This window comes from Colletotrichum truncatum (genome assembly GCF_014235925.2).
Source record: "Colletotrichum truncatum strain CMES1059 chromosome Unknown Contig_0001, whole genome shotgun sequence".
Taxonomy (NCBI): Eukaryota; Fungi; Ascomycota; class Sordariomycetes; order Glomerellales; family Glomerellaceae; genus Colletotrichum; species Colletotrichum truncatum.
In genome coordinates this window covers 9,445,033-9,469,320 of record NW_027222398.1, presented here as the reverse complement: position 1 = coordinate 9,469,320, position 24,288 = coordinate 9,445,033, and the positions used below count along the sequence as shown (strand labels likewise).

The 24,288-nt window shown below is 48.8% G+C and overlaps 8 protein-coding genes across 8 annotated transcripts; 3 read left to right on the top strand and 5 right to left on the bottom strand.

Annotated features, from left to right (window-relative positions):
* Positions 1-2,127: 2,127 nt before the first annotated feature.
* Positions 2,128-3,375, top strand: CTRU02_202634 (uncharacterized protein; the record flags this gene model as incomplete). The annotated part of the gene is made up of 1 exon (XM_036728796.1): positions 2,128-3,375. The coding sequence occupies one exon, from the start codon at positions 2,128-2,130 to the stop codon at positions 3,373-3,375; it is 1,248 nt and encodes a 415-aa protein (XP_036579311.1).
* Positions 3,376-4,578: 1,203 nt separating this feature from the next.
* On the bottom strand, positions 4,579-5,736 carry CTRU02_202633 (transposase; the record flags this gene model as incomplete). The annotated part of the gene is made up of 1 exon (XM_036728795.2): positions 4,579-5,736. The coding sequence occupies one exon, from the start codon at positions 5,734-5,736 to the stop codon at positions 4,579-4,581; it is 1,158 nt and encodes a 385-aa protein (XP_036579310.2).
* Positions 5,737-6,817: 1,081 nt separating this feature from the next.
* Positions 6,818-7,124, bottom strand: CTRU02_202632 (uncharacterized protein; the record flags this gene model as incomplete). Its single annotated transcript, XM_036728794.1, has 2 exons — positions 6,818-6,989; positions 7,060-7,124. 2 exons carry the CDS (start codon positions 7,122-7,124, stop codon positions 6,818-6,820), a joined length of 237 nt encoding a protein of 78 aa, XP_036579309.1.
* A 1,845-nt stretch (positions 7,125-8,969) lies between these two features.
* Positions 8,970-10,907, bottom strand: CTRU02_202631 (TPR domain-containing protein; the record flags this gene model as incomplete). The annotated part of the gene is made up of 1 exon (XM_036728793.1): positions 8,970-10,907. The coding sequence occupies one exon, from the start codon at positions 10,905-10,907 to the stop codon at positions 8,970-8,972; it is 1,938 nt and encodes a 645-aa protein (XP_036579308.1).
* Positions 10,908-12,936: 2,029 nt separating this feature from the next.
* Positions 12,937-15,498, top strand: CTRU02_202630 (C6 transcription factor; the record flags this gene model as incomplete). The annotated part of the gene is made up of 2 exons (XM_036728792.1): positions 12,937-14,275; positions 14,384-15,498. The coding sequence occupies 2 exons, from the start codon at positions 12,937-12,939 to the stop codon at positions 15,496-15,498; spliced, it is 2,454 nt and encodes an 817-aa protein (XP_036579307.1).
* A 564-nt stretch (positions 15,499-16,062) lies between these two features.
* On the bottom strand, positions 16,063-17,997 carry CTRU02_202629 (amino acid permease; the record flags this gene model as incomplete). Its single annotated transcript, XM_036728791.1, has 7 exons — positions 16,063-16,382; positions 16,439-16,645; positions 16,707-17,233; positions 17,309-17,378; positions 17,434-17,538; positions 17,610-17,781; positions 17,869-17,997. The coding sequence occupies 7 exons, from the start codon at positions 17,995-17,997 to the stop codon at positions 16,063-16,065; spliced, it is 1,530 nt and encodes a 509-aa protein (XP_036579306.1).
* Positions 17,998-18,938: 941 nt separating this feature from the next.
* Positions 18,939-20,394, bottom strand: CTRU02_202628 (transcription factor; the record flags this gene model as incomplete). The annotated part of the gene is made up of 3 exons (XM_036728790.1): positions 18,939-19,951; positions 20,026-20,149; positions 20,212-20,394. 3 exons carry the CDS (start codon positions 20,392-20,394, stop codon positions 18,939-18,941), a joined length of 1,320 nt encoding a protein of 439 aa, XP_036579305.1.
* Positions 20,395-20,910: 516 nt separating this feature from the next.
* Positions 20,911-23,164, top strand: CTRU02_202627 (copper amine oxidase; the record flags this gene model as incomplete). The annotated part of the gene is made up of 4 exons (XM_036728789.1): positions 20,911-21,387; positions 21,441-21,789; positions 21,842-22,006; positions 22,053-23,164. 4 exons carry the CDS (start codon positions 20,911-20,913, stop codon positions 23,162-23,164), a joined length of 2,103 nt encoding a protein of 700 aa, XP_036579304.1.
* Between the last annotated feature and the right edge of the window lie 1,124 nt (positions 23,165-24,288).

The following is a 24,288-nucleotide window of genomic DNA, read 5'->3' as shown; positions in this document are numbered from 1 at the left end:
ACATGGATCGCCGCTATTGGTATAGCAGATGCTGAGTCGCATGGATCCCTCACCACAACCATCTGAATTTGACGGTAAGTCATGTCCATCAAGACTCCTGGTCTGAGCACACATAGATCGACCAGAGCGACAACCTAAAAGAAATAAATCGTTGTGTTCAGGCTACAGGGGATATCGCTGGCGTTCGCCCATATCACGCCGACTTTCTTCAAAATGTCGTCGGCATCCGCCTCACACTTGATAAGATTTGCTCCCTATTCAGACCGTAATATTCGGCAAGATCGTTTGCAATCCACTTACACAATTGTCTCAGCAATTACCTTTTTGTCTTCTTGAACAGCTTCCTAACGTCACCTGATTACATGGGTTATTCTGGACGCTGGAAACAAGCAGACCCGGCCTTTCATTTGTCATGTCAAATCGACTCAGTTCCTCCTCCCTCCCGGCCACTGCTTCAATTCTGACATCAATCCTTCCCACTCACATCTGTCTGACAACAAGTCAACTTCTAATCCATTACTATTCGGAGTAAAATTCTTAGAATTGGGACTACAGACTCTATAATTCAGTTATCAATCAGCTGGCGAAACTACTAACTAGTGTTGTTAAGGATTATAAATATCGGCAACTACGTCTATTTATATAGCGAAAGTCAAACTCAGATAATTAGGTAATAGCCGTCGCTTCTACGGCTATCGCTTCTTTAGCTAGGTAGTAGTCGTTCGTTAGATATCTAGGTACGTTCTAACTCTAGCTACTACCTTACCTATAAAATATAGCAACCACCGCTACCTACGCAGCGAAAAATAAATTCAGGCCATAAAACCAAAGCAGTTACTACCATAGCTAGCGACTATTACTTAGATGCCTTCGTTGTAACTCTAGCTACTGCCTATAAAGTACAGAACCGCAACTCTTCCAGACTTGGGGTCCACCAGGACGGGAACCGCAGGTCTGTGACACCCGTCCGCTGGCCCACCTGCCTTCGCTGCCTACTATGGTACTGCCTGCCTTTAATAGCCTACCCGCCCGGCCCGCTAGCCTGCCCGTCCCGTTAGCCTGCCCTCGCGACCCAACACTTGCCTCCAACGACCCGGGTCTACCTCTGGCTAGACAGGTTTCTACCCCTCCTGACCGTCTATAAACTAACTTGTCAGCGGTCCATATACTCGTCCTCTTCGAAAACCCCTTCTGTAGCTTTAGATAGAGAATTCTGAGCCCTCTTCAGGTCGGACATCACCCAAGAAAGACCAGGCCCTTCACACCAGGTCCCATAAAGTCATCCCTATGACCGAGCTTGTTCTCCTCCATTTCAACGATGTGGTAAGTGGTCAATCATGTCAACTCTCCACAGAGTTCGTTCAATGAATACTAAAATGCCGTCAGTATCACATATCGAAACACGAAACTATCGCCAGATTTTGGACGCAATTGCGAGCCTTTCGCGAAAAGCACAAATCGCGTGCGCCCTTCACCGTCTTTTCCGGTGACATCTTCTCCCCGTCTCTCGAGGCCTCCGTTCTAAGAGGGACACATATGATTCCCCTTTTGAAAGAACTACGCGTGGATGTAGCTTGTTACGGAAATCATGGCGAGTATCCCTTCCACCGTGCAAGAGCACAAATCGTCATTAATGCTGACAATTATTATCCGGTCTGGCAGACTTCGACTTCGGAGAGGAAAGGCTTCGGGAGCTCACTGAGCAGACCGATTTTCCCTGGTTGCTCTCCAACGCCTTCCATGCAGACAGTCACGATTCTTTCGGGAGCAGCCATGACCAGGCCAATAGCCCGAGCCCTCTTCTCGCCAGTGCTCAGAGATACCACATCGTCACACTGCAGGGATTTCGGGTCGGCTTTTTCGGCCTCGCGGGAACGTGAGTGAGTTTTAGTTGTGATACCAGACTTCAATTATCGGAAAACTCACCCAACGCCTGTTCCAAACCCTCTTGACCGTGTGAGCCATTCGAGCTGACATAAAAGGGGTTAAAAAAAATCTAGGGACTGGCCATCAAATTGCCGGGAACTTCCACGCTGCGTCATTAAAGACCCGGTTCAAAGCGCGCGAGCATGCACACGCCACCTGCGTTGCGTCGCAGCCTGCGACTTGGTCATTGCCGTCACGCACATGCGCCTTGCCCAAGACATGGAATTATCCGAGGCTCTTTGCGGTGACGCGGCGGACCCAGACGAGCGGCTCGATCTGGTCCTTGGCGGCCATGATCACCAACTGCTGCGGCGTCACGGAGGTGACATCGGTCGCTACTCATACCGTGCTAAGGATCCCAATGTGCTGGACTGCATTTATCCTGATGCTGCGACGCTGGACCTCGTCGACAATACCAACGGCATGGTCCCGCAAGCACGCGGGGCCGTTCGAGTTGTCAAGAGCGGCACCGACTGGGGAAGTCTATCCTGCGTGACGCTACAAGTGGATCGTCGTGCCGCGACTGGTAGCAGCGATGGCGCCGCCGAGACCGTTCTTCGGTCGGTGATAGTTGAGCAGATCGCCGATATATCACACGCGACGGTGGAAGACCAAGCCATGCTGGAGGACAGCAGACGACGGGTGAGCGAGTGCTTGCGGGGCGTCCACCAACGAATCGACGTGATCGGCGCCAATGCTCTGGTCCACACGGCCGTCCCGCTGCAGGGCGTAGGGAGCATCATCCGATCGCAAGAGTCCAATCTCGGCAACATGCTCGCTGACATGGTGCGCTCTTTCTACGCGGTCGACGTCGGCCTCGTCAACAGCGGAAGCATTCGCTGCGATAGGGTCATCCAAGCCACCATCGGCACCGACTTGGCACTGTCCAGCGAGCCGCCGCTCACTGTGCGAGATCTTATTGAGATCCTACCGTTCGATAACGCCATCGTCGTGAAACGGATCACAAGCGATGTTCTTCTCCGTTCGCTAGAGAATTCTTTCTCCGATGCGCATTCCGACGGGAGGTTCCTCCAGTACTCGGGGCTCCAGGTGGTGGCGGATTGGTCAAGAAAGGAGGGCAGCCGCATTCTCGAGGTCTGGCAGCGCCCGAGGCCATGCGTTCGGCGACGCATACGTCCGGGCGACAATGACAGTTTCACTGTTGCAATGGCCGCATTTATTGCGGACGGATTTGATGGCTATGGATGCTTCCGTGACCAAGAGACCCTGGTCAGCGAAGAAGCGGGCGTCACCGACACGCAGCTACTCCTACGCACACTGGGCTACCGGTACGACAGAGAAGGAGGTAAGAAAGAGGTGCACGACGATGCTGTCGAAGTAGATGAGCTGCGTTTCAAACGTACGCGGGACACTATTTCTACCCAGTCCACTGAGGCTGGTCTGCCCATCGTAGCCCCGGCAACAGAGGGTCGCATAGTAACGGTGTAGGGCACAAAAATGACCTATTGTGAGTTTTGATGCCCTAGCAATTGCACTCAGTCTTATATTTTAACAGCAGATCTGATTTCCAGCATGGCACCATAAAGAGAAGGCAATATTAATGTAAAGTAGACCATTCAGCCCGTCGCATTGGCAGCTTCCAAAGTATCAAATAATGGCTCGGGAGGTGTGGCTCAAGGATAACCTTTGCAAAATATGCCACGTTGGTATGACAACCTCTGATTTTTGCATTCTACTGCTGTCATGGCACCAAGTGTTAGGACCCAGCTAGCCGTAAAATACCTAGTACTTCCTTATATATAGTTTAATATCTTCGCCTCGTTTTACCTTAATACACGATGCTACCGCTAAACGCTAACCATCATTCTAGTCCCGAAGTCTTTCCATACTTTTCCTAGATGCTGGAGCATCCAATTGTGCTTGTTGTGGGGATTCTATTGCCGTTTTTGATAAAGCATTTTGCCGTCAGCTTGCGTGACCACTGCCCTCCAGTCTTCCAACATGGTGTGAGCAGTAGCGATCATTAAACTCGTTTCGTGCTTGTTAGGACTTAGTGCTAGACAGATCTCATCTAACTTTAGTAGATAATATTCGAGATATACTTTTGCAAAGCTCCTCGGTATTAGGATCCTCTAGACAAAGATCCAGCCACACTTCTTCAGGGTCTGCCCGAACAACATCGCGGGAGAACCTGCGAAACAAGACAGGTACTCAGTTTCCGCCATATCATTCCGTGTTTAATGGGAGAGTTGTCTGTCGGTTTGGCGTACGAAATCTAATTCTCCCATAGGCTTGTCATGCTTTCCTGCTCTTTTCGGCCGTAGCGCGTTGCCGATGCAGCTGGCGTTGAATGCTTCCGTGATAATTGTTGAAACCAATGCCTATCTGCCTCGAGATTTCTGTCGGCCACGTTGGCAGATGGACATTCTCGGGCTTCTAATTTTCTGGGTTCTTTTTTGAATTTCTTTTTAGAGATGATGATCCAATAGTTTTGAGGAGACAATGTCTGTCTTTGCGAGGTATTAAACGAAAATACGGAAACTCAAGTTCTGATGGGCATTTACTTTGACAACCAGATGTGAAAGAACACTGGAACCCACACCTGTAACGTCGCACACCCACTTCTCGCACACCCCCACATTTCGCACACCCATAAATTGGGTCATCATGAGGTATTCATCAACTTCATAACTATAAGTCTGATTCGTCTCCTGCAACTGTGATACTATCGCCAGTTTTAATAGGTAATTCAGGCTCGCTAGATTCATCTGAGCTATCCTCAATTTCGCCAGCCTCAATTTGGGCTTTGTGAATTGCCTCAATGTTGGCAAACTTCGAATTTGGGCTCATTTGGACCTTACGCCGCTTCCGTACCATTCCAGCCTCAACTTCTGCTTCCAACATTGCAATCTTCTTCTCTGCTGTAGCCAATTGATAGTCCTTTTCATCAAATCCCTTTTGAACCTTCCGAAACAACAGTCGCTGCGTTTGCTGATCTTTATCCAACTTGCTGAATAAGCTAAGTTGATCATATAGATCAACTGTCTTCTTGGGCGTTGACCAGGCTACTATGGATGTAGCAGATGCCCAGTTTTCGTCTTTTCCACCATCAGAGGCCCTCATAGGCGTAGAATAGCCTGGCTTTGAGGGCTTGGAAGCATTCTCAAGCAGTAGAGGGCTCATGAGCGGTCGAGCTATCGAAATGGGCCATAGTCCTGTTGCTTTCCAGCCGCTTCTGATATTCTTGCTTGAAAATGCCATCTGGCGTGCTTTTCCATAGCAGGTAAGAAAGTTCCGTTTGCCTACAACTGTAGAATCGTTGTGTTGAATGAGGTATCCAAGCTCTTTTCGATAGGTCGCCTTGAGAGGCCCAAAGACTGCTTGGTCTAGAGGTTGGAGAACGTGGGATGTATGTGGCGGTAGGAAAAGGAGATATATCTTGTGTTTATAACAGAGATACATAAATTCTGTTGTTTCATGACTGCCATGACCGTCTAGGATCAATAGTCTCTGCTCAGAGGGATGATCAGGCTTAGTCAGAGGGATAAAGATGTTCTCAAGCCATTCCACAGCTGTAGAGTCTGAAGTCCAGCCATTCTCAGTTGCTGTGAACTTCCAACCACTGTAAATATCACGTTTATGGATATCAAGAGGAAACCATTGTTGTTGAACCGATTTCCCTCGATAAATAACAAGTGGAGGAAGCGCCTGACCAGTTGCAGAGACACACTCAAGCATAGTTGTCCAAGCCCGAGACCCAGGCTGTTTTTTTCGCATTGATGAGCTTTCTGATGATCCCAGTACTAAGCCATTTGATCCTCTGCCTTCTAGGATACCAGTTTCATCCATGTTATAGCGATGATGTGGTTTGATCGCCTTGATCTCTGGAAGGGCGAGTTGTTGAAACCATTGCCTGATTACATTAGTTGAGGCCCCATTGACACGCTTAGAATCGATGGCTCTAGCTCTATGAACCTTGATTGATGGATTTCTCTTAATAAAGAACTGAATCCAGTTTCTCCCAAGTGGCTGGGTAGTGCCTCTGATGTCTAGGATTCGCTGGGCAAATTCCTTGAGTTGTTGATGTGTTGGCGGCAGCCCTAACGCCGCCTGGATACGCACCCATTCAGCTAAGTGACTTTCCTGTGCTGGAGATAGCTTCTGGAAGCTAGAGAAAGCTACATTTCTTGCCTGTGAACCCTTTAATCGAGACTGGAGGGTTGATGGTGGAATTCCAGCATCATGAGCTGCCTTTCGGACACTCTGCCCACTTGCAACTGCATTGAGAGCTTGATTGACTTCTGTTTCCGTATACTGGCCCATTAAGCGTATAAGAGTAACTATTCAAAGAATTATAATAATCGCTGTAAAAGTGGTGAAGATATTAAAGAATGTTGAAGAGGGTAAAATTCTACATGAGCGATTTATGGGTGTGCGAAATGTGGGGGTGTGCGAGAAGTGGGTGTGCGACGTTATCCTTTACACTGGCTAGGTCTCAATTTTCACCTAGTGGCGGAATTGAACAAGCCATGGGGCCACCGAGAGTGGTTTCTGCGCAGATTAAATTACATTTCTCTATGTCGTCTTGTCTAGCTCCAGAACACTCTAGCCTGGTAATCCGGACCCGGTCGCTAAGACATTCAATAAGTACAATATATACATCAGTCATATGCTGCATCGTAATACTTTAATCCAATCTTCTCCACCACAGCTCTCCACGGTTTCCGCCGTCTCTTTGGGATGAGATCAGAAGAAGTTTGCCGTTCTCAAAGAGCGTATAGTTACGTTTCGCCTCAGTTCCCACCATAGATGGCACATTAGCGACCGACAAGGGGCCGTGAATGACCTGTCCCGAGGTGAGTGTTGCTGGGATCGCATCGCTGATTTGAAGCCTTCCGGCGTATCCAATAGAATGTCTGCCGACCGTAGCTCAGTCGGTATCTGATTGACCGTCCTCGAAGGGGAAGGTCAGTCCTTCCGGGCGGTCCTCGGCGTCTGTCGATGTGATGGTGGCCGACATGTAGCCCGACTTGCTGTATGTCAGGATACCGACGGGGTTATCACCGTAAACACGGTCCGGGACGGGTACGCCGTTGTTAGTCCTAAGCAAACGGTGTCAGCAGGTTGGCCGGCAGCCGGGTGAAGGCAGGTCGTTGGTAGGGGCTGAATTACGCAGAGGTGTTAAGGAGGGCATAGGTTCCCGCCAAGGCGGCAATAATTTCAGTAGCGTTGACCATTTTTGGACACTCGGTATCCTTGCTCAGAGAAGGGCTGTCGATTTTTGATTCGATCGAGACAAACTTTACGTGCAGGTTGCAACTGTACTAGCCCGTAGTAAGACGAGATGGAATTTGGTACTTATATGCAAACCGGTGGCCGGAAGCTCTCAAACGCCTTCACCCAGAAGCCTAACTTACCCGGCCCCTTCCGCATGCGCAGCCGAGCATGCTACCCTGGTTGTTCTATGGTTGCATTACATTTACGTGATAGGTTGCTACATCCAAAGAATGGCTCAAAGTGACGGCATCAGGGGGGCTACTTGCAAAAGTTTAATAAAAGTCTCACGCGTTCAGGAGGAATAGCATGGATAAAGATGTGGATCAAGCTCACGGAGCAATAAGACTTGCGGAACATGCTTAAGGGTACCCTCGTCGGAAACATTCAAAATGGCTTGGTGGCCCTGGGCTTGTCATCGCATCAGCATAGTTGCAGACTTCCGGGTAGGGTACTGACTCGCTCGCATATCGCAATCAGAATGTCCGCCGAGAAGGGTGGCGAGAGGGAATGGTCTGACCCCCCAACGAGCGATTTCTAGGATCCTTTTTTGCAGGAATCGTCAAAAACCACTTTGTTTCGTCCAAACATTGTGTTTTCTTGGCTCAAAAAGGCTATGTATGTCTTCAAATACGAAAAGGAGGGGCCAGAGCTGGGGAGTTATCTTGGCATTCCTCTTGGCAAACCATAAAAGCCAACAAGAGCTTGTGGGGGATGCGTGCGGGGTACATACACGGTAACCATATTGACACTTCAAGGCCATTCGGGGTCAGTTTTTAATGCCGACAAGCCCACCCAGGGTCACAATGGAATCCAAACATGGACAAAAGCCCGAAGGTGACATGGGCTCCTGAGGAACGTATGGGCTGGAGGCTGCCAAGCTTAAGTTATGCCCCGGTTGCCTGCCTTAACCTGCGGTTTACAGAATCCCATTTATGCCTTCAACCTTTGTAAGAGCGTGAATCAGGAGAGGCATTTAAAAACCTTGGCTTACCAGGTAATCTAGCAAGTAGCACCAGAACCCACAAACACAGTCACGAAGAAGTAGCCATTAGCACCGAATATCTGGATCCTTCGGCATCTAGCCTGGTTGGACAAGTCACGTCGCACCCGGCTAGTTCTTTCGGCTTGTAAGCACACCTAAATTAAGGCTTTTGACACAACGGGTACCTAATTGCAATATCTGTAGCGGCATAATGGTCTGAAGTCCCATTGGTTCGGAAGGGAAACCGCGCGTTTTAGTATTTGATCTCAGTAATCACTCATCTAGAGGCTTCTTCTTCTACTCACGGAGTTCAGGCCGCTTGAAACCATGCCCTGACGACAATCAACATGAACCTTGCAACCCCACGTGGCTCTGTCTTTGGGTATGATTGAGCAGTTTTGAGTACTAAACGGGTGAGACGAGACGACGGGTTTCTAACCACGGCTATTAACCTACGACTATACGACTCCTGTGATGTGTATGTTTACGTTCAATTCTGCTCGTACAACGCAGTAAGACCCGGCAGAAATGACTAGCACAATACCGCAGAAAGCTCGCTACGCATGCTTGTTAGAGTTGGGCAATAACTAAAAAGAACCGCCGCCGAAACCGGGAAGAGGATGCTTTTCAACCGTAAGTTCATTCCTGAGTAGCAGTCGATAAAAATTTCTACAACTTCTGTCACGGCCTTAGATGCATGTTCAAGCGAATCGTTAACTCATTAAATTTTCAAGAGTAAGTTAAATAAAGCTACTCGTCTGTTTTGATCTCATGAATGCAGCATTTTAATGTGAACATTCTCATGTAGTAGCCAAAAGCAACTTTATTTGCTTGCCTTGGAAAGCCATTCCCGAATGCGGTGCGAGGCTGGGTGAGGTAGTCCATCGTACTTTTCGCTAGCATAAGTATCATCGATCGCTCGAGCGAGACGCTGCGCCTTTAAGATGACCAGACGCTTGTTATTAGCCCAGTGAGTTTTGCTCACGAAGTCATCCGCCTCGGCCGCTAGCTCCCGTCTCTTTTTTCTTGTTGCGGGCTCATCATTCTTCTCGGCAACGCAAAGAGGGCATTCGCACTTGAAACCCCAGGTGGTCATCAAAGCCTCTTGTCTCGCGTCGTAGTCACCAGACTCATCGTAGCTGTGGAACAACTCTTCACCTGCAGCGATGTTCCGGAGAGCGCGAACCACCATGAGGTCCCCGACAAACTCTCTCTTTGCGTTGGGAACGCACGAATGGTTGATATAAGCCGCTCGAACCCAGAGGCCGGTACTCGGCTTTGTTGCGCTTCCTCCAAGATGCTGGTCGTCTGCCCCAAAGGCATTGCGAGAAACAATGTCATGGATGCGGAAAACGTCCACCACTGGACCCTCGTTGGTTGTGACTATAGCACCACCATTTCCGCGATAATCTCCGTAAAGATCTGCCACCCTTTCCGCTCGAGAAGGGTTGTTCAACAGCCTTTGAACAATCGCTTTAGTCAGACCCAATGGTGATACCCTGATCCTGTTATCCCGTACGTCGTAAGTCATTCCTGTCAGAGCATCGCTTTCGTTGCCCCAGACCACACATGACGCTTTTTCGAGAAGAACAATCTCGCCAGCCGGAATATCACGAGCGGCAAAAAGCCCTCGGCCCCGCCCCTCGCTGTCCCTGATCTCGGTTCTATTAATAAAAGAAGCGGCATCGGCTCGTGGTGAAGCAGGGGAAAGAGCCGCCCTGATTTTCTTCAAGTCGTATGTTCCCTCGGTTTGCTCTTTAAGACGTGTTGCTACCCTTCGAAGGTTCGCTTTTGCGCCCTTGTCCTCAGGAGCAAGCTCCAGCTGCTTTTCAAAGAAACCTTTGGCAGTCTGGTACTCTCCAAGGTTGTAGGCCGCAGTGCCAGCGCGGAAATATGCCTTGCTGTCAAGTTCTTGCGATCTTTGGTCTTCTCTACCAATGAGAGCAGCTTTTGCATCGGCCATGGCCTCGTCCAATCGATTGAGCAAGAGATTGACGTGAGCGCGATTGCGCGAAATGTCTCGAGCCAAGTCTTGGTTGTTATCAAGATTTTGTTTGGCAAACTTGAGGGCTTCGGTGTATCTCTCCCAAGCCTTCGGCAGCTTCTTGTGCATAAGGGCCTGGTTGCCCATATCTTTGCACTTTTTCGCATTGGCCTCAGCCGAGGCAGAGCTGCCAGTTTCTACGACCTCGTTCCCCCTCGCAACAAGATCTGAAGGGTGGTCGATTCTAATAGTTGCCTCTCCCTCTTCCGTCATGGTAAAGTACGGCTCCTTGATGTCGAAAACGGTACCAGATTCCAAGATCTCTTCCCCGAACAATGTTTTGTGGAGACAGATCTCCAGGCGTTCGGTTTCCTTTCCATCCTCGTCTTGTACCATTGTCCAGGATCGCGCTGCATGCGTAACGACCGGGCTTGCACGCTTAACAGTAAGCTTACGGCCCTGATGGTGTGTTTCCATCCGGAGCTCCGCCAAAGACATTGGCTTGAGGTCTTCAAGCGAATATGTGCATGGCGGATAACACTGGCCAACAGCCAGGGCAGGCAGTGTGTCTTGGCCCTTGGAACCAGTCATGTTTCCCATGTCCTGCATGAGAGACGCGCCAGTGGCCTGGCTAATGGCACCATGGGCATCTCTTGGTTCTCTGGGGTGGCCGACCAACTCGGAGCGTTTGTCCAGATTGTCCTGGACGGTGCTCCGGATGCGTTCCACCTCTCTCTCGGTCAGATGGACCGTGTTTGAATCGCTCTGGCCAGTCATGAAGAATGAGTTCGAGCAGCTGTGGGTAAGTGGCTCTGATCGGATGTGATCGGTTGATAACAATAAGTGAAAAGACCTGTTATGGCGTCAATTCATCACAACCCACCACAACAGAGAGGACGGGGAGAAGACCAAATTGCTCAGAATGCAGCCCACGCAATAGACCCCGTGTTTAGGGTTTCACAATCCTTTTTAAAAAAACACATGATTCAAACGTTCCAAATCTCTGCTAACAGAATGCCTGGTGCTCCATGTCTGTTCCCACAAGAAGACGTCATTTTCGCGTCTACACCGTGCTGATGCCGGACAACACGGACCGGGATCTTACTCATGAGGCCGGTGTAAGCGCTGAGGAACGCCGCGCGAGTCACTACCGGCCAGCAAAAGATACTGTAAAAGCGATGCAACAATGGAATAAGCCTAGTAAACAATCTGCAATACCACCAATCATCGACCCTTTATTTTTCTTTCTTTGGAAATAGTAGATACGCGAATGTGAATAGCAAGATCATCATTGATGTACCCGATCCTAGCTCCAGTCATGTGCAAGTCGATACTGTATAGAGTTAAAAAAAAACCGGGAAGTAATCCATCCACTTACCCACACCTCCACAATATATCAAAGCCAACCGTGGTCGGTCACCTTTGGATTCTCTCTCCCCTTGTTCTTCGCGCCTTGGCTTCTCGGCTCTTGTAGACAGTGTGATAGGTTCAGCGAATCGGAGAAATCCTAAAGGTGTTGGTTCCCGACTTTTTGGCTTGATTCCCTTTTCGGCTACATTCCGGCTATCTCACAATCTTCTGGAACAACGTTATACAGATCATCCTCACATTCTCAAATGCCTAACGGGCCAGCTAGGTGTTATCACATACCCCTAAGGACCATTGATTTGCTGTAACTAGTTCATTCTTCTTATTGTTCTACCGTAGACTGACTGCATTTGGAGGCACGAGAGTCATGAATTGGATCACATCGACTTCAAAACCTCGCGAGCCATTTTATGGAATTTGGGACATAGATTTCATTAAGGTTGATCCACAGTGAATCGACTCACGTCTGGGTTTTAAGTTCCATTTCTCATTGATGGGTGAAGGGAAACCATGACGAGATCATTACGATGCTGGAAGACGCTACACAGTGTTGCGGTGCTGCGACCAAATCAATCCCAACTGCTAGGTATCTGGAGATGGGAACTGTCAGCCTGCATGTGACTAGGTGTTCTTGATTAGTCTTCAAACTACAAGAAAACCGGGGTTTTGGCGGCAGTCCTCATAGATCATGACTGAAGTTTTACTGCTTACTCACCTTGTCATCCTTGCATTGGCAAATGGAATTCATTTTCATTTATTCATTTTGGTTGCCACTATTATTTCTCTTTCGTCAACGTTGTTGCTTTCTCCAATGTGGCCTACGCTGCAATAGAATTGACTGTTTCTCAACACCTCCCTCTCCAACACTTCGCATACGTCATCTTCTGTCTTCCTCATCGGTTGGGTGAATGACTCGGGAATACCGTATTTGGATATCCGAATGATTACCAATGCGGGTCACCATGCCTAATTCGGTAACCCCGGATGAAAACGATACTGGAAAAACAGATAAAGGTAGGTGTTCAGATATATACCACTGCTTTGATGAACAGAAATGGCCATGTAATAGAATCTGTATATTACGCAAAAAATTGCGAATGTCTTGATGTCATCATTAATCTGAGGGGAAAAGAAAGTGACTTTAGATAATCATTCAAACACGAACAGGTTGATAACGTTTATTGATCAACTAAAAGTATCTGCAATTAGGGATCAGCTTCTTCACAGAAGCTATTGGATTGTAATTGAGCGGCGAATTAAGTACTGGAATTTGGCACGTGACAATTACCTCTTTAACTCCAAGACGGCCACCCCACTTAATTTGTCAGAGTCACAATCTTTTTGGCACAAGAGCCCGCTCAGCAAGTTGAGTGAGTGTCCAAGTGCCAGAGCTTCCGCACGGTTGGATAGTCATTTATAGTAATTTGTTTGATTTACAATGCCAAAATCCGGTGAACCAGCGGGTCAGGGCCATGGATCTCCAGTTCGAAAAATTAGGGAGTCAACCTTCCGTGTTTCCACAGCTGATGATTTCAATTCCAGCAGCCGGAATGATCGTGCCAGACGAAGAAGCGGACTGCCATCCACAGCATGCAACACGTGTCGCTCACGAAAGGTTAAGTGCGAAGTAAACATCAGTCCATCAAGTCACCAAGGCAAAGGACAGTCTGCTGGTCTTCCGCGTTGTCAAGCCTGTCAGCAGTCCAATATCGAATGCCAGTGGAATACGGTGGACAAGAGAAAGCGACGGAGAACTTGTACTAGCCGAGATACGCCTCAAAAACAAGGCACAGATGTGTCAGAAATCATTGTGAGCACAGATCACAGTCAAGAGCAACTTGGGATCGAGTGTCAGCATGGCGATTTGTCAACAGACCAAGAAGTTCAACAACGGACTGAAAAGAATGATGAGGGTGGTTCAAATACGGACGATTTGGGTATGGTAGAAAAGGAACAGCCTGAGATTCCGAACGACAATTCCAACACCATACATGCTGAGCTGTATCCTGTTGGACGTCTAGACTCCCAACTCGATTCGAGGGAGTTCTTCGCATTAGAAAACATGGATATGTCTTGCGACTGGTCTGAGGTTCAAGACTTTGTATTTGATTTCGAAGGAATGGAAAATTTGGGTAACGTAAACTGGAATAACATTGCAGAGGATGGACAGTCAATTGAAACCGCGGAAACACCACAAACACGCTCAAAGGCAATACGGCTGCGACTATACCGGAGATTCGGTCCAACTGCTGTTCTTCCTGGACTCAGGAAACTGTCTATTGCCGTCAATACTCGTCGAAAACACATCGGTTCCGAAACTGAACAACAAAGTCGCTTCGGGGCAATCAGAATGCTGCCCTCTCAAAACATTGATCCAATGGACCGGCTGTCAATGAAGCACAAAGATACGTTGTCCGATGACTCACCCTATGACTTGCCCTTGGAAGCGATACGTCGGATAGCGGATGTATTTTTCGCTCGCTTTGGAGGACACTTTCCGTTTGTTGAACCCCAAATCCTCGACGGTCATGTTCGCTCTGGGCAAGCGTCCAGCTTTGTCATCCATGCAATTGCTGCATTGACTATGAGATTCTGTCCGCTGGAGATATTTTCAGGCACAACTGACACAAGGCCGAGTACTCCGTGGCGCAACGGCACATATTTCCTTAAGAGAGCCAAGGAGCAACTTGTAACCTTACTGGCGATACCTACCACCGACGTAGTGTCCGGCATCTTGATATTAGCGTGGGTTGAATTCGGGGATAACTACGAGGCCGGTAAGTGCGGACAAGGAAAAAAAAAAAGAGAAGGACAGCATTTGGAAATCTCGATCTTTTCAGAAATAAGGTTTCCTGTGAGAGCAGAAACACTAACGCATATCTTAGGTTTGTGGATGCTATCCGGGATGGCTATTCGCATGGCGCAAGATATGGGACTTCATCGCCCACCTGAGAAAGAAACCAATCCCACAGTTGCCTTCTGGGATCGGTCACCACTCAGCCCAGACGGAAAGGGTCTACTCAGCGATGAAATGTCCAAGCTCCACCAGCAGAAATCAAAACTACTGCTTTTCTGGACAGTATTCACGCTGGATGTTTCCGTGTCTTTGCTTACTGGTCGGCCGCCTACCCTAAAACGTAAAGAGGTAGATGTTCCGCTCCCAACCGCCCAAGACATGAAAGGCGCGCAGCTTGATTTTCAAGAAACCGTATCAATGAAGAACTTGATATTTCCAGAGCTGGCCCGGTTTATGCTATCGTTCTCAGAGGCAGTTGAATTGCTAAATCAGACTGGGAGCGAAGATGACGAAGACGCATCTGGTCCAGATGGACCAAGTAGAAGAAAACGACTTGCAAAAGTTAAAGAAGATATTATGGACCAGTATCAGTCACTTAATCACGAACTGACTTTCACCATCGACAATTATAAGAAAGCTGCGGCAATCAAACAGGCAGGAGTTTTCTTAAAGCTTCATGTATACGTCTACACTTTTATCATACTTCTTTCCCAGGGAGAAATAAGAGACAGTCAACAGCAGCCCCAAGATGGGGTTGTAAGCGGCGTGCAACAACCAAAAGATGCTTTGGTAGCCAGTCAGAAAATCGTGCAAATCATGAGCACCGCGGAGCTTATCGACAACTGCGGCTTTCTTTCCACCCCATTCATCAACCAGGGATTGTTTATCTCGGCCATCACTATTCTAGAAGGACAACAAATGCGCAAAGGCATTCAGACTCACAGGGTCCAGGATTTCTTTTCCCTCGTTAGTGGCTCTGACGTCGATTACCTCCGCCAAAAATTGCAAGAAATGTCACAATATTTCAAGGGCATCGGCGCGACACTAGCAGCACTTGAACAAAGAAAACGTGAATTGGTAGCCAGGAAAAGTAGAGATAACCAGCATAGTGAAGATGAGGAGTCTGACGATGACAAGAATGAAGGATTTCAGCTTAGTGACGGTGGCATTGTCAACAGATACTCGATTCCCGATGGAAGTTAGAGGCTAGATGAATACGGGTTGATAAAATTTTCGAGTTCCATGTCTGGCCTTTGGCCGAAACTCCGCAGCCGCAGCAAATTTGGCTGTGGTAAAGTCTTATTACTTGGCGGTGCAAAGAAAGATGCACTAGGGGTGCCAATGCATCGGTCGTTGAGGGTGGGCATTTATATGACGCGCCAGCGGACAGCGAGAATGTCGAGACTCTGTACCTTAATTCGGACTCCGATACAGTATACATATACGGAGCCGCTAGGTAGCTGAAAACTATGGTCCAGATGTCCAGGCACGACTCATAGGTTGATGCACATTTTCCTATTTTAGTAAACCCGAGTTTCCCAGCTCGTTCCGTTCGGTTAAGCAAGGAAATGATACCAGATTATGCCAAACTATAATCGGCGAAATCACAAACTTTCATTGACGCTGTCACAGGTTTTCATCAAAAACTTGGCATACGCCATCGGGAGGATTGCAAATGCTGGCTTGAGCAAAGCCGTTGTCAGCTAAATGATCCAGGTCCGAAGTCCAAATAGTTACAAGAACATTTGATTACAAGTCTGTTTATACCTATTGACTATGTATTACCATCCTCGCCACTCCCAAGTCGATCTCCTTCAGACGAACCAGTTTGGTCTTCTTCACAGTCTTGAAACCAACCGTCAAAATGATGAATAGTAAAACAACTATGTAGTTTTGAAAGAAGGCCTCGACGTCCCAAGGAGCAAAAGACGTCCATCCTTGGAAGAAGATGAAAAATGCATTGCCTATAAGTCCAAGGTAGGCACAAAATTTCCAGGCTGGAGCCTGAAAGGGGAGAACATCGGCGCTGATATTTTGAGCTGCCAATGCCATGCGAAGTCGGATGTGGTTGAGAGAGATAAGACCCCCTAGGAGCGAACGTCAGTAACCGTCAAAACTTGGAAAGATCTGAACAAAAGCTTACAGGTTATGAAGGTTGCAACGCCAGTCATGGAAACAATCCAGGTGTATACAACGCCGGCGCCGGCAGAAAGGTTGAGCAAGGACAAGAAACCGATCAAATTCATGAAAATCAAAGAAACGATTGGAACTCCCTTTTTGGTCGTCCACCCAAACATCTTGGGAGCTTGTCCTTCTTGAGCAAGGCCGTAAAGGGTGCGTGAGCCGACATCTGTATGGATATGGCACATGGTTATTATAAATCCCCAAAGCTGAGTGTTCCTTCCACTTACACAGAGCCGCGTTTATCGCTGAAAACATGGTAATCAGAATAATAGCGTTGACCACATGTGCACCAGCGTCGGCTCCCACTCTCGTGAAAGCAATGACAAACGGCGACCTAGCAGTCTTGCTCGTTGCGGAGAGAAGATTCGGGTCGTTGTATGGCACGGTAATGGTGAGAAAGAGGATGCCGAGCAAGAAAATGCCCGCAATACGCCACAATACAGACTTAACCGCCTTGGGGACATCCTTTTGTGGGTTGGCCGACTCCCCAGCCGTGAGCCCAATCATTTCAGTACCGCTATACTGCAAAGCAGCAAAGACAAAGACCTTGAAGACGCCCTTGGCGCCGTCGGAAAATGCGCCCGGTTCATGATAGAATTTGAATCCAATCTTTTCACCACCAATTACACCAGAAGATATCAGAATCGCGCAGAGAAAGAAGGCAAGAATGGCGATGACTTTGATAAGAGCCAGCCAGAATTCTGCCTCGCCAAAGGACTTGACGCCGAGGAGGGTAAACGCGAGAAAAAAGCCCCTGTAGGTCATTGCGTTAGCGGACAAAGTACCTAAACCAGGCTATAGTTAGTCGCTAATGGTGCTGAGGACGTACCAGAAAATTAGGATCCAGCCCCATCTGGGAACAGGTGTCTCCCAATAAGTCAACACAAGTCCAAGATTATCTGTTGTTCGTTCAAGTCAGCTTGAGCGGTCCAGTAACAACTATGAACCGCATACTATATTCCGCAATAATGATTCCAGCCCATAGAAGCCAGTAGTTCCACCCAAGCGCAAACCCCACGGCGGGGTCGACAAAGGTAGAGGTGTAATGCGTGAAGGAGCCTAGGTGTGAGAACAAGCAATCAGCATCTCAACTACAAACCCCACATAGGATCACGGAGCGTTTGACGCACCTGACGAGGGAATAAAAGCACCAAGTTCGCCTAGAGACTGCATGACCGTCCATAGCAGCACGCCGACAATGGTAAAGCAAAGCAGCAGACCTGCGGGGCCGGCGCTCGTCAGGCCCGTACCCATACCCACGAAGTATCCGGGCCCAATGACACCGCCAATCGCTAACATCATCTGCAGAACGGCCCCATCAGGACCGAGTTAGCCTACATCTGCCTGTAGTAACACTGGGGGGCCGGTCTTCGGGAGGGCTCAACGCACCAAATGACGGCCCGCCAACTTCCTCTGCAGGCCGGGTCCATCTGTCGTTGTTGTACTCTCGCCATTTTGAGCCGTTATCGTTTGTCGAAGCGAGCCATTGTCCTTTGATTCGCCTTTCGAGTCTTCCATGTTGTAGTATTCGGTGATCAAGAAGTGCAAAAAAAGGTTATTCATAGATTAGCTACATCTCGAGTCAACATTCAAGACGAGCCCCTAGTGTATATACCATTACTCAGGTGATAACCGTCTCTAACATGCTGTACTTGGGCCGAGTCAAAATAGCGACGCCTCCTTTCAGCCCTCCCAAAAGTGTGGCGGATAAGGGACGGCCAAGAGGGTGGGCCAGGCCATGCGATTTGAGCCGAGTCATATCTTCGGAGCCGCGGGGTTGAAAGGTTCAGACTAGCCTATCCTGGTTTGCTCCGGGTCTGGTGACGTTTCTACGACAACACTCCGATACCAATTACACCCTATTTCACCCCAAGTTGATTGCACGGTTCAGGCGAACCGGGCAAGGCTGCAGGTGGTTTCGTATCTCGGTACTCAACTAAAGTCAAAAACTAGTTGATAACCTTCCCCACACTGGGCCGAGTCAAAGCTGGCATGTTGCGTCAACTTGTCTGTAAGCCAGTGAGGGCCAGCAAATGGCCTTTTTGAAAAGATGACGTCCTGGGCTACTCATGGTCAAATCCTAGCAAAGTAACTGTTTGGTCTAAATTTTGACTATCAGTGGGATATGCGCATTTGACAAAGCTTTTTTCCACAGATGAGCTGCTCGAATATATTGGTGACACTTCCTTAACTGGCTTTAGCCCAGGTCATTCAAGTCAATCATAAATGGAAATTTGGCATACCATCACAATTAGAAGACAATACTCTGGCAAATTACTTCATGGTTGCACTGGAAATGGATTCTTACGGTCATTTTCACTGCTCGTTTGGCCATCGTGGTGTCTGTAAAGTCTAGAGATACCTAGGATCCCATGTATCAACTCTTGATAAATCACTCAGCTAAGGGTATTTACTATGTACAAGAATGTATAGAAAAGAAATGCCAATTATCTGAAGGATCATCTCCCGCGTCCTCCTGGTCGTGGTTGTGATCTCATCGACTGGGCTTCAGCTTGTTGCTCAAACTGTCTGAGTGCACTAGACTCTTGTTGATGATGATGGTGGTGATGGTGATGATGATGGTGATGGTGGTGATGCACGACTTGCTGTGTTGCAGCGGGATACCTGAAGAGATCTGTTGGAACGATCTGCCCAAAGTCATCGGCGAAAAGCTCGAAATACTGAGATGGAGACGGCATTGAGCCATTGTTGTTATGCAGTGACGATGCCGAGGCGGCGATGAAGTCATAATCGGTTGTGTCCAGGCTAGAATTTGTGGATTGCGATGGCCTGGAGTTCCGCTCTCTCGTCATGACGTTGCGGACGGTGTTGTGCCGATTTGAAGAGGACATTTCGGGTACATCACCCCATCCCGACCTCGGTGGTGTTGAAGCACAATCAGAACTATCTGAAGAGACGTTATGAAACATTTGTGTTTGTGTCATGTCCGCGTTTCCAAGTATCTCTGAGTCACCAATACCGCTCGGGTTGGGAATGGGGTGTGGATCAGAAAGTGCAGAAAAGGACTCTGGACCTGCGACGAAGTCGATGGCTCCATCCACCAAACTCGGGCTTGTGTTCATCATGGCTGAAGTGAGATTTTGGAGATCAACTTGGTTGCTGAGGTCCACATCAACTCCAGCTGATGGCGTAGCCAAGTCTGGAGTCTCGGGAAGAAGGGCGTTATCGCTTTCAGACATCTGGCAGGCTGTCGATGATGGTGTGCCGATGATAGTTGACCTTTTGGAATGCTTCGTCAGAGCCCTCCACCTATTACGACAGGTAAGGGGAGGGCGGCCAGGTAACTTGGCGGAAATGGCTGACCACCTGTGGCCAAGGGTCCGGACACCCTCTGTCAAAACTTCGTCTTCTTTGGGACTCCAGTGACTGAGACGATCCTTGGCTTGGGGATTGAGAATATCGTTGTATCTTTTGGCACATTGATCATCCTTTCTTCCAGGTATGAGGAGAGCTGGGTGGGAAGAAGGTGTGTTAGTAACGAAACCATTGCTGATCAAGCCAGAGCAGTCCAAAGAAGTCCCCTACCAATGTCGTGCCAAGAGGGGCCCAGGCGAGCGTAAGCCGACAGTAAAACCCGGTCCTCTTGTGCTGTCCATCTACCCTTTCGCAGAGATGGGTCAAGTGAGTGAAACCAGCGTTTACGGCAGTCCTTCGCAGCAGGTGAGTATGGCATCTCTGACGTGACACTACGTCTCCAACCCTGATACTCACCTTGGCAGAGCGGTCCTGCAGTCCAGCAGCTATGTCTTTCCACCGCCCCTGCGGGCCCCTTGCATCACCGAAATGGGCAACGAGAGACTTCAGTTTCGCGTCCTCGGCAACAGTCCAAACCCTCCGAGGCCGAACAGCAACGTCGGGGGCAGGTGAGCGGGGGGAGGAGTCTTCCAGCGACATGGGGACGTGCGAAAGCGGGTGGTGTCATTGGTATATGTGATGAAGTGACCAGGACCCGAGGAGAGGGTAATCAACCTCGAATCGCGCGTCAATGGTGGATTATCGGAATCACGTACCCAAAGACCTCTTCCTCAGTATCCGTGTCTATCTTTGGAGAAGTCCCCTCTTTTCCCGTGGCCGCTTATCTCTGCCTCCCCCATGGTTTGAGTAGGAAAATCTTCCCCGCATTGCCTGTGGGGATTAGTGTTCCACAATTTCCCGGATGCCATTTGACTCGGCTTAAAAGGGGACCAGCCACAATTGTTGATAGAGAACGGCACTAGCGGCCACGACCCGAGCACGGGGAGGCCGTGTCATAACGGTTCAGATGGCCAATCGGGGAACCGTTGACTCGGCTTTGGAGGTGGTTGAAGATAAAAGCAGATAGATATCGGAATCCAGAAACAGTTCTAGTCTCACATTATACCATCATCTTTCCTTCTTCTGCTCTGTTTCTCTTCACTTCGGATAATCGTCATGTCTTCTTCAGAATACCTTCATCCTCTTGACCCGGCTACTGCCGAGGAGATTCAAACTGCCACAGACCTTGTTAAAGAGCTGTTCTATGGCATTCCTCTCCACTTTAAAGCCGCAGGCTTGGAGGAGCCCTCGAAGCAGGACATGGTCGCTTATCTCAAGGCAGAGCACCAAGAACAGCCACTTCCAGAGCTTCCTCGACGTATCTTTGCCATCTGGTACATAAAACGTTCTCCTCGTTTGTTTGAAGGCATCATCGATGTTACCAACAAGCGGGTAACCCATCATGAGGAGTTGCCACGCGACTTTCATGGTCCCGTTGATCGCATCGAACTCAACGAAGCCGCACAGGTCGTTATGGCCAATTCTGATGTCCATAAAGAGTTTGAACGCTTGAAGATTGACAAGGCTAATGTTGTCCTCGATCCTTGGGACTATGGAGTTGATGGTATTGATACACAAGAACGCATGACACAGGTATGTCCTGTTCTCGTCACCTTTGAAGGCGCTCCCACCTAACATAGTAATAGGTCTTCATGTACATGAAGAACCCCAAGAACAACGATGTCGACTCTTCGCACTACTCATTTCCTCTAGATTTCATGGTCGTCGTTGATCTTTGCACCATGAAAGTCAAGAAGATTATCCGATTGCCTCTTGGTGCTGATGAGAGCACAACAGAAGGCATGGATGACATTGCACATCGCGAAACTGATCCCGTCGAGCCTGAGTATGACCATCGCCTGCAAAAGAACCCCCCTAGAACTTCCTTGAAGCCATACAATGTCATACAGCCCGAGGGTGCATCCTTCACTGTCAAAGGCCACCTCATTGAATGGGAGAAGTGGCGTTTCCGTGTTGGTTTCAACTGGCGTGAAGGTTAGTCAACATGGTCCAATTCTTCCAAGCATATGTTGCTAACCAGCTCAAGGTTTGACGCTCCATGACCTTCATTTCATGGGTCGCAGCACCTTTTACCGGCTTTCTCTGTCTGAAATGTTTGTTCCCTACGGAGATCCCCGTAGTCCAATCTACCGCAAGGGTGCCTTTGACCTGGGCAATGTTGGCGCAGGCGTGACGGCGAACAACCTCCAGCGTAAGACATTCGTGGTCGTAAAATCGGAAAGTGCTAATGTTTGCAGTTGGATGTGATTGTCTAGGAACAATCAAATACCTCAGCGGCTGTGTTGTGTCGGCTGATGGTAGCCCGGCACCTCGACCCAACGCGATTTGCATTCACGAGATCGACAACGGCATCCAGTGGAAGCACACCAACCATCGTACCGGCAAAGCGACCGTTGTGCGCAAGAGGCAGCTGGTACTTCAGCAAATCATTACTGTTGCCAACTACGAGTACATCTTTGCTTGGATCTTCGATCAATCGGGCGAGATCTCTTTCGAGACCAGAGCAACTGGTATCCTTTCCACGCAGCCCATCGACAAAGACTCCAAGGTTCCTTGGGGCACACGTGTCGCCGACGGTGTGATGGCTCCATACCATCAGCACATCTTCAACGTGCGCATCGACCCCGCCATCGACGGACACGATAATACCTTGACATATGCTGACTCGGTTCAAATGCCCTGGGACACGAAGCTCAACCCTCTAGGCACCGGCTATGTCAGCAAGGAGACACAAATCATCCGCGCGGGTCCGGTCGAAGACAGTGTCAAGGACGGTCGCGTCTTCAAAATCATTAACGAGAACGGCGAGAACCCCGTTTCTCTAACACCAGTCGGCTACAAGCTCGTCCCCATTCGCTCACAACTGCTCCTTGCTCAGCCCGGATCATGGCACTGGCGCCGCTCCGAGTTCTGCGAGGCTCCCATTTGGGTGACCAAGTACAAGGACCGCCAGCTGTTCGCCGCAGGCGACTATACCAACCAAGGTCTCGGTGGGACAGGCATCAAGTCCTGGACGAAGGAGCGGGACTACATCGCTAATGACGACATTGTCATCTGGCACACATTCGGCTTCACTCACAACCCACGTGTCGAGGACTTCCCCATCATGCCGGCGGAGATTGCGCAATTCCACCTCAAGCCTTACAACTTCTGCCAGTACAACCCCACCAATGACGTGCCCCCTTCCAGCCAGGCCTTCAACAAGAGCACGCTCTACGAGGACGCGGGAAAGGCTACTGAAGGCAGCTCTTGCTGTGGCACAGCTACTCCCGCTGACTCGGGGTCGACCAACGGGGGATCTGATAGCCCATTTGTTGATGTCTCTTTGCCGACGCACACGAAAGCATGAGCGAGATACATCAAACCACAAGTCACCTTTTGAAGTAATAGCGCTATGAACCGCATTCCCACGCAATGAAACGGACAGAAAAATCATGATTTTTGTATATAGTCAAGATGTTGCGTAGTTATAAACTTCTGCTTTTAGTTTGCGTTGGTTTGGAGACCTTTAATATGATTGCAATGAAATTAGCAACAGAGAGTGTACCAGCTAGGCTAGTTCCAACTAAAAGATGCTGAGCTAATTTTCTCTCCGTGAGAACTCTCTATGCTATAGTTGGGTGAGCTCCTACCTTGCTTCCCTGTATTGAACATGGCTAGACACCTGATCGTATGTTGTCTTACCAGAAGGTCACCGTAAACGCTTAATTTGAGAAGCTCAGGGTGAAGAAATTGCAATTTTTTGGGTGAAAATTGCCATTCACTGTTATCTTAAGCAAATTGGAAGGTATTTCACACGAAGAAACGTCAAAGATGCCCATCTTAAGTTGAAAAAAGAATAGCTGATGGCAAGATACATCAACTCAAATGCAGCGCCAAAAATAGTATCGCTTGATTTACACTATCAAAAGAATATTGAGATATGTTAGGCTGCCCTTCTTTGAACTTGTTCATGTCACACGTGTAGGTGCAATCTACACGCTATCTGCCCACGCATTTCCAAGTCTCTGCTGGGAAAAGAACGCAAGCTCACATTCTCCATGAGGGAGCCAGTAAGGACGTCCAGGTTCCATTACTCCCAGGAACATTCCCCACACTTTGGGCGCCAATGGAACCATCTAATGTGTTAGCGGCATTTGCGAGCAACTCGCAATATATACGAGCAATGTTGAGAGGCGGGCGCTTCTGCATGCAGTTTAATAAATCACTTTGCGAACCAAGATCAGCTGTCAACATCTATGACGCTGCTAAGTGCCTTCCTATTCCAATGGCTGTATTCATGCACTCTCTGCTGTTGTCGAATGAAAGCTTCCATGGGGCTCTTAATTAAAAGGAGGATTGCCGCCATCAAGCCTCGTGGCCCCAAAGTACGACCAATAACCTGAACCGGGTAAGCCAGCGTCGCACAACGAAACCAGCAAGTGGAATAGCACGAATTAAAGTACCGTGATTAAATGAAAGCCCAGAGGCTTG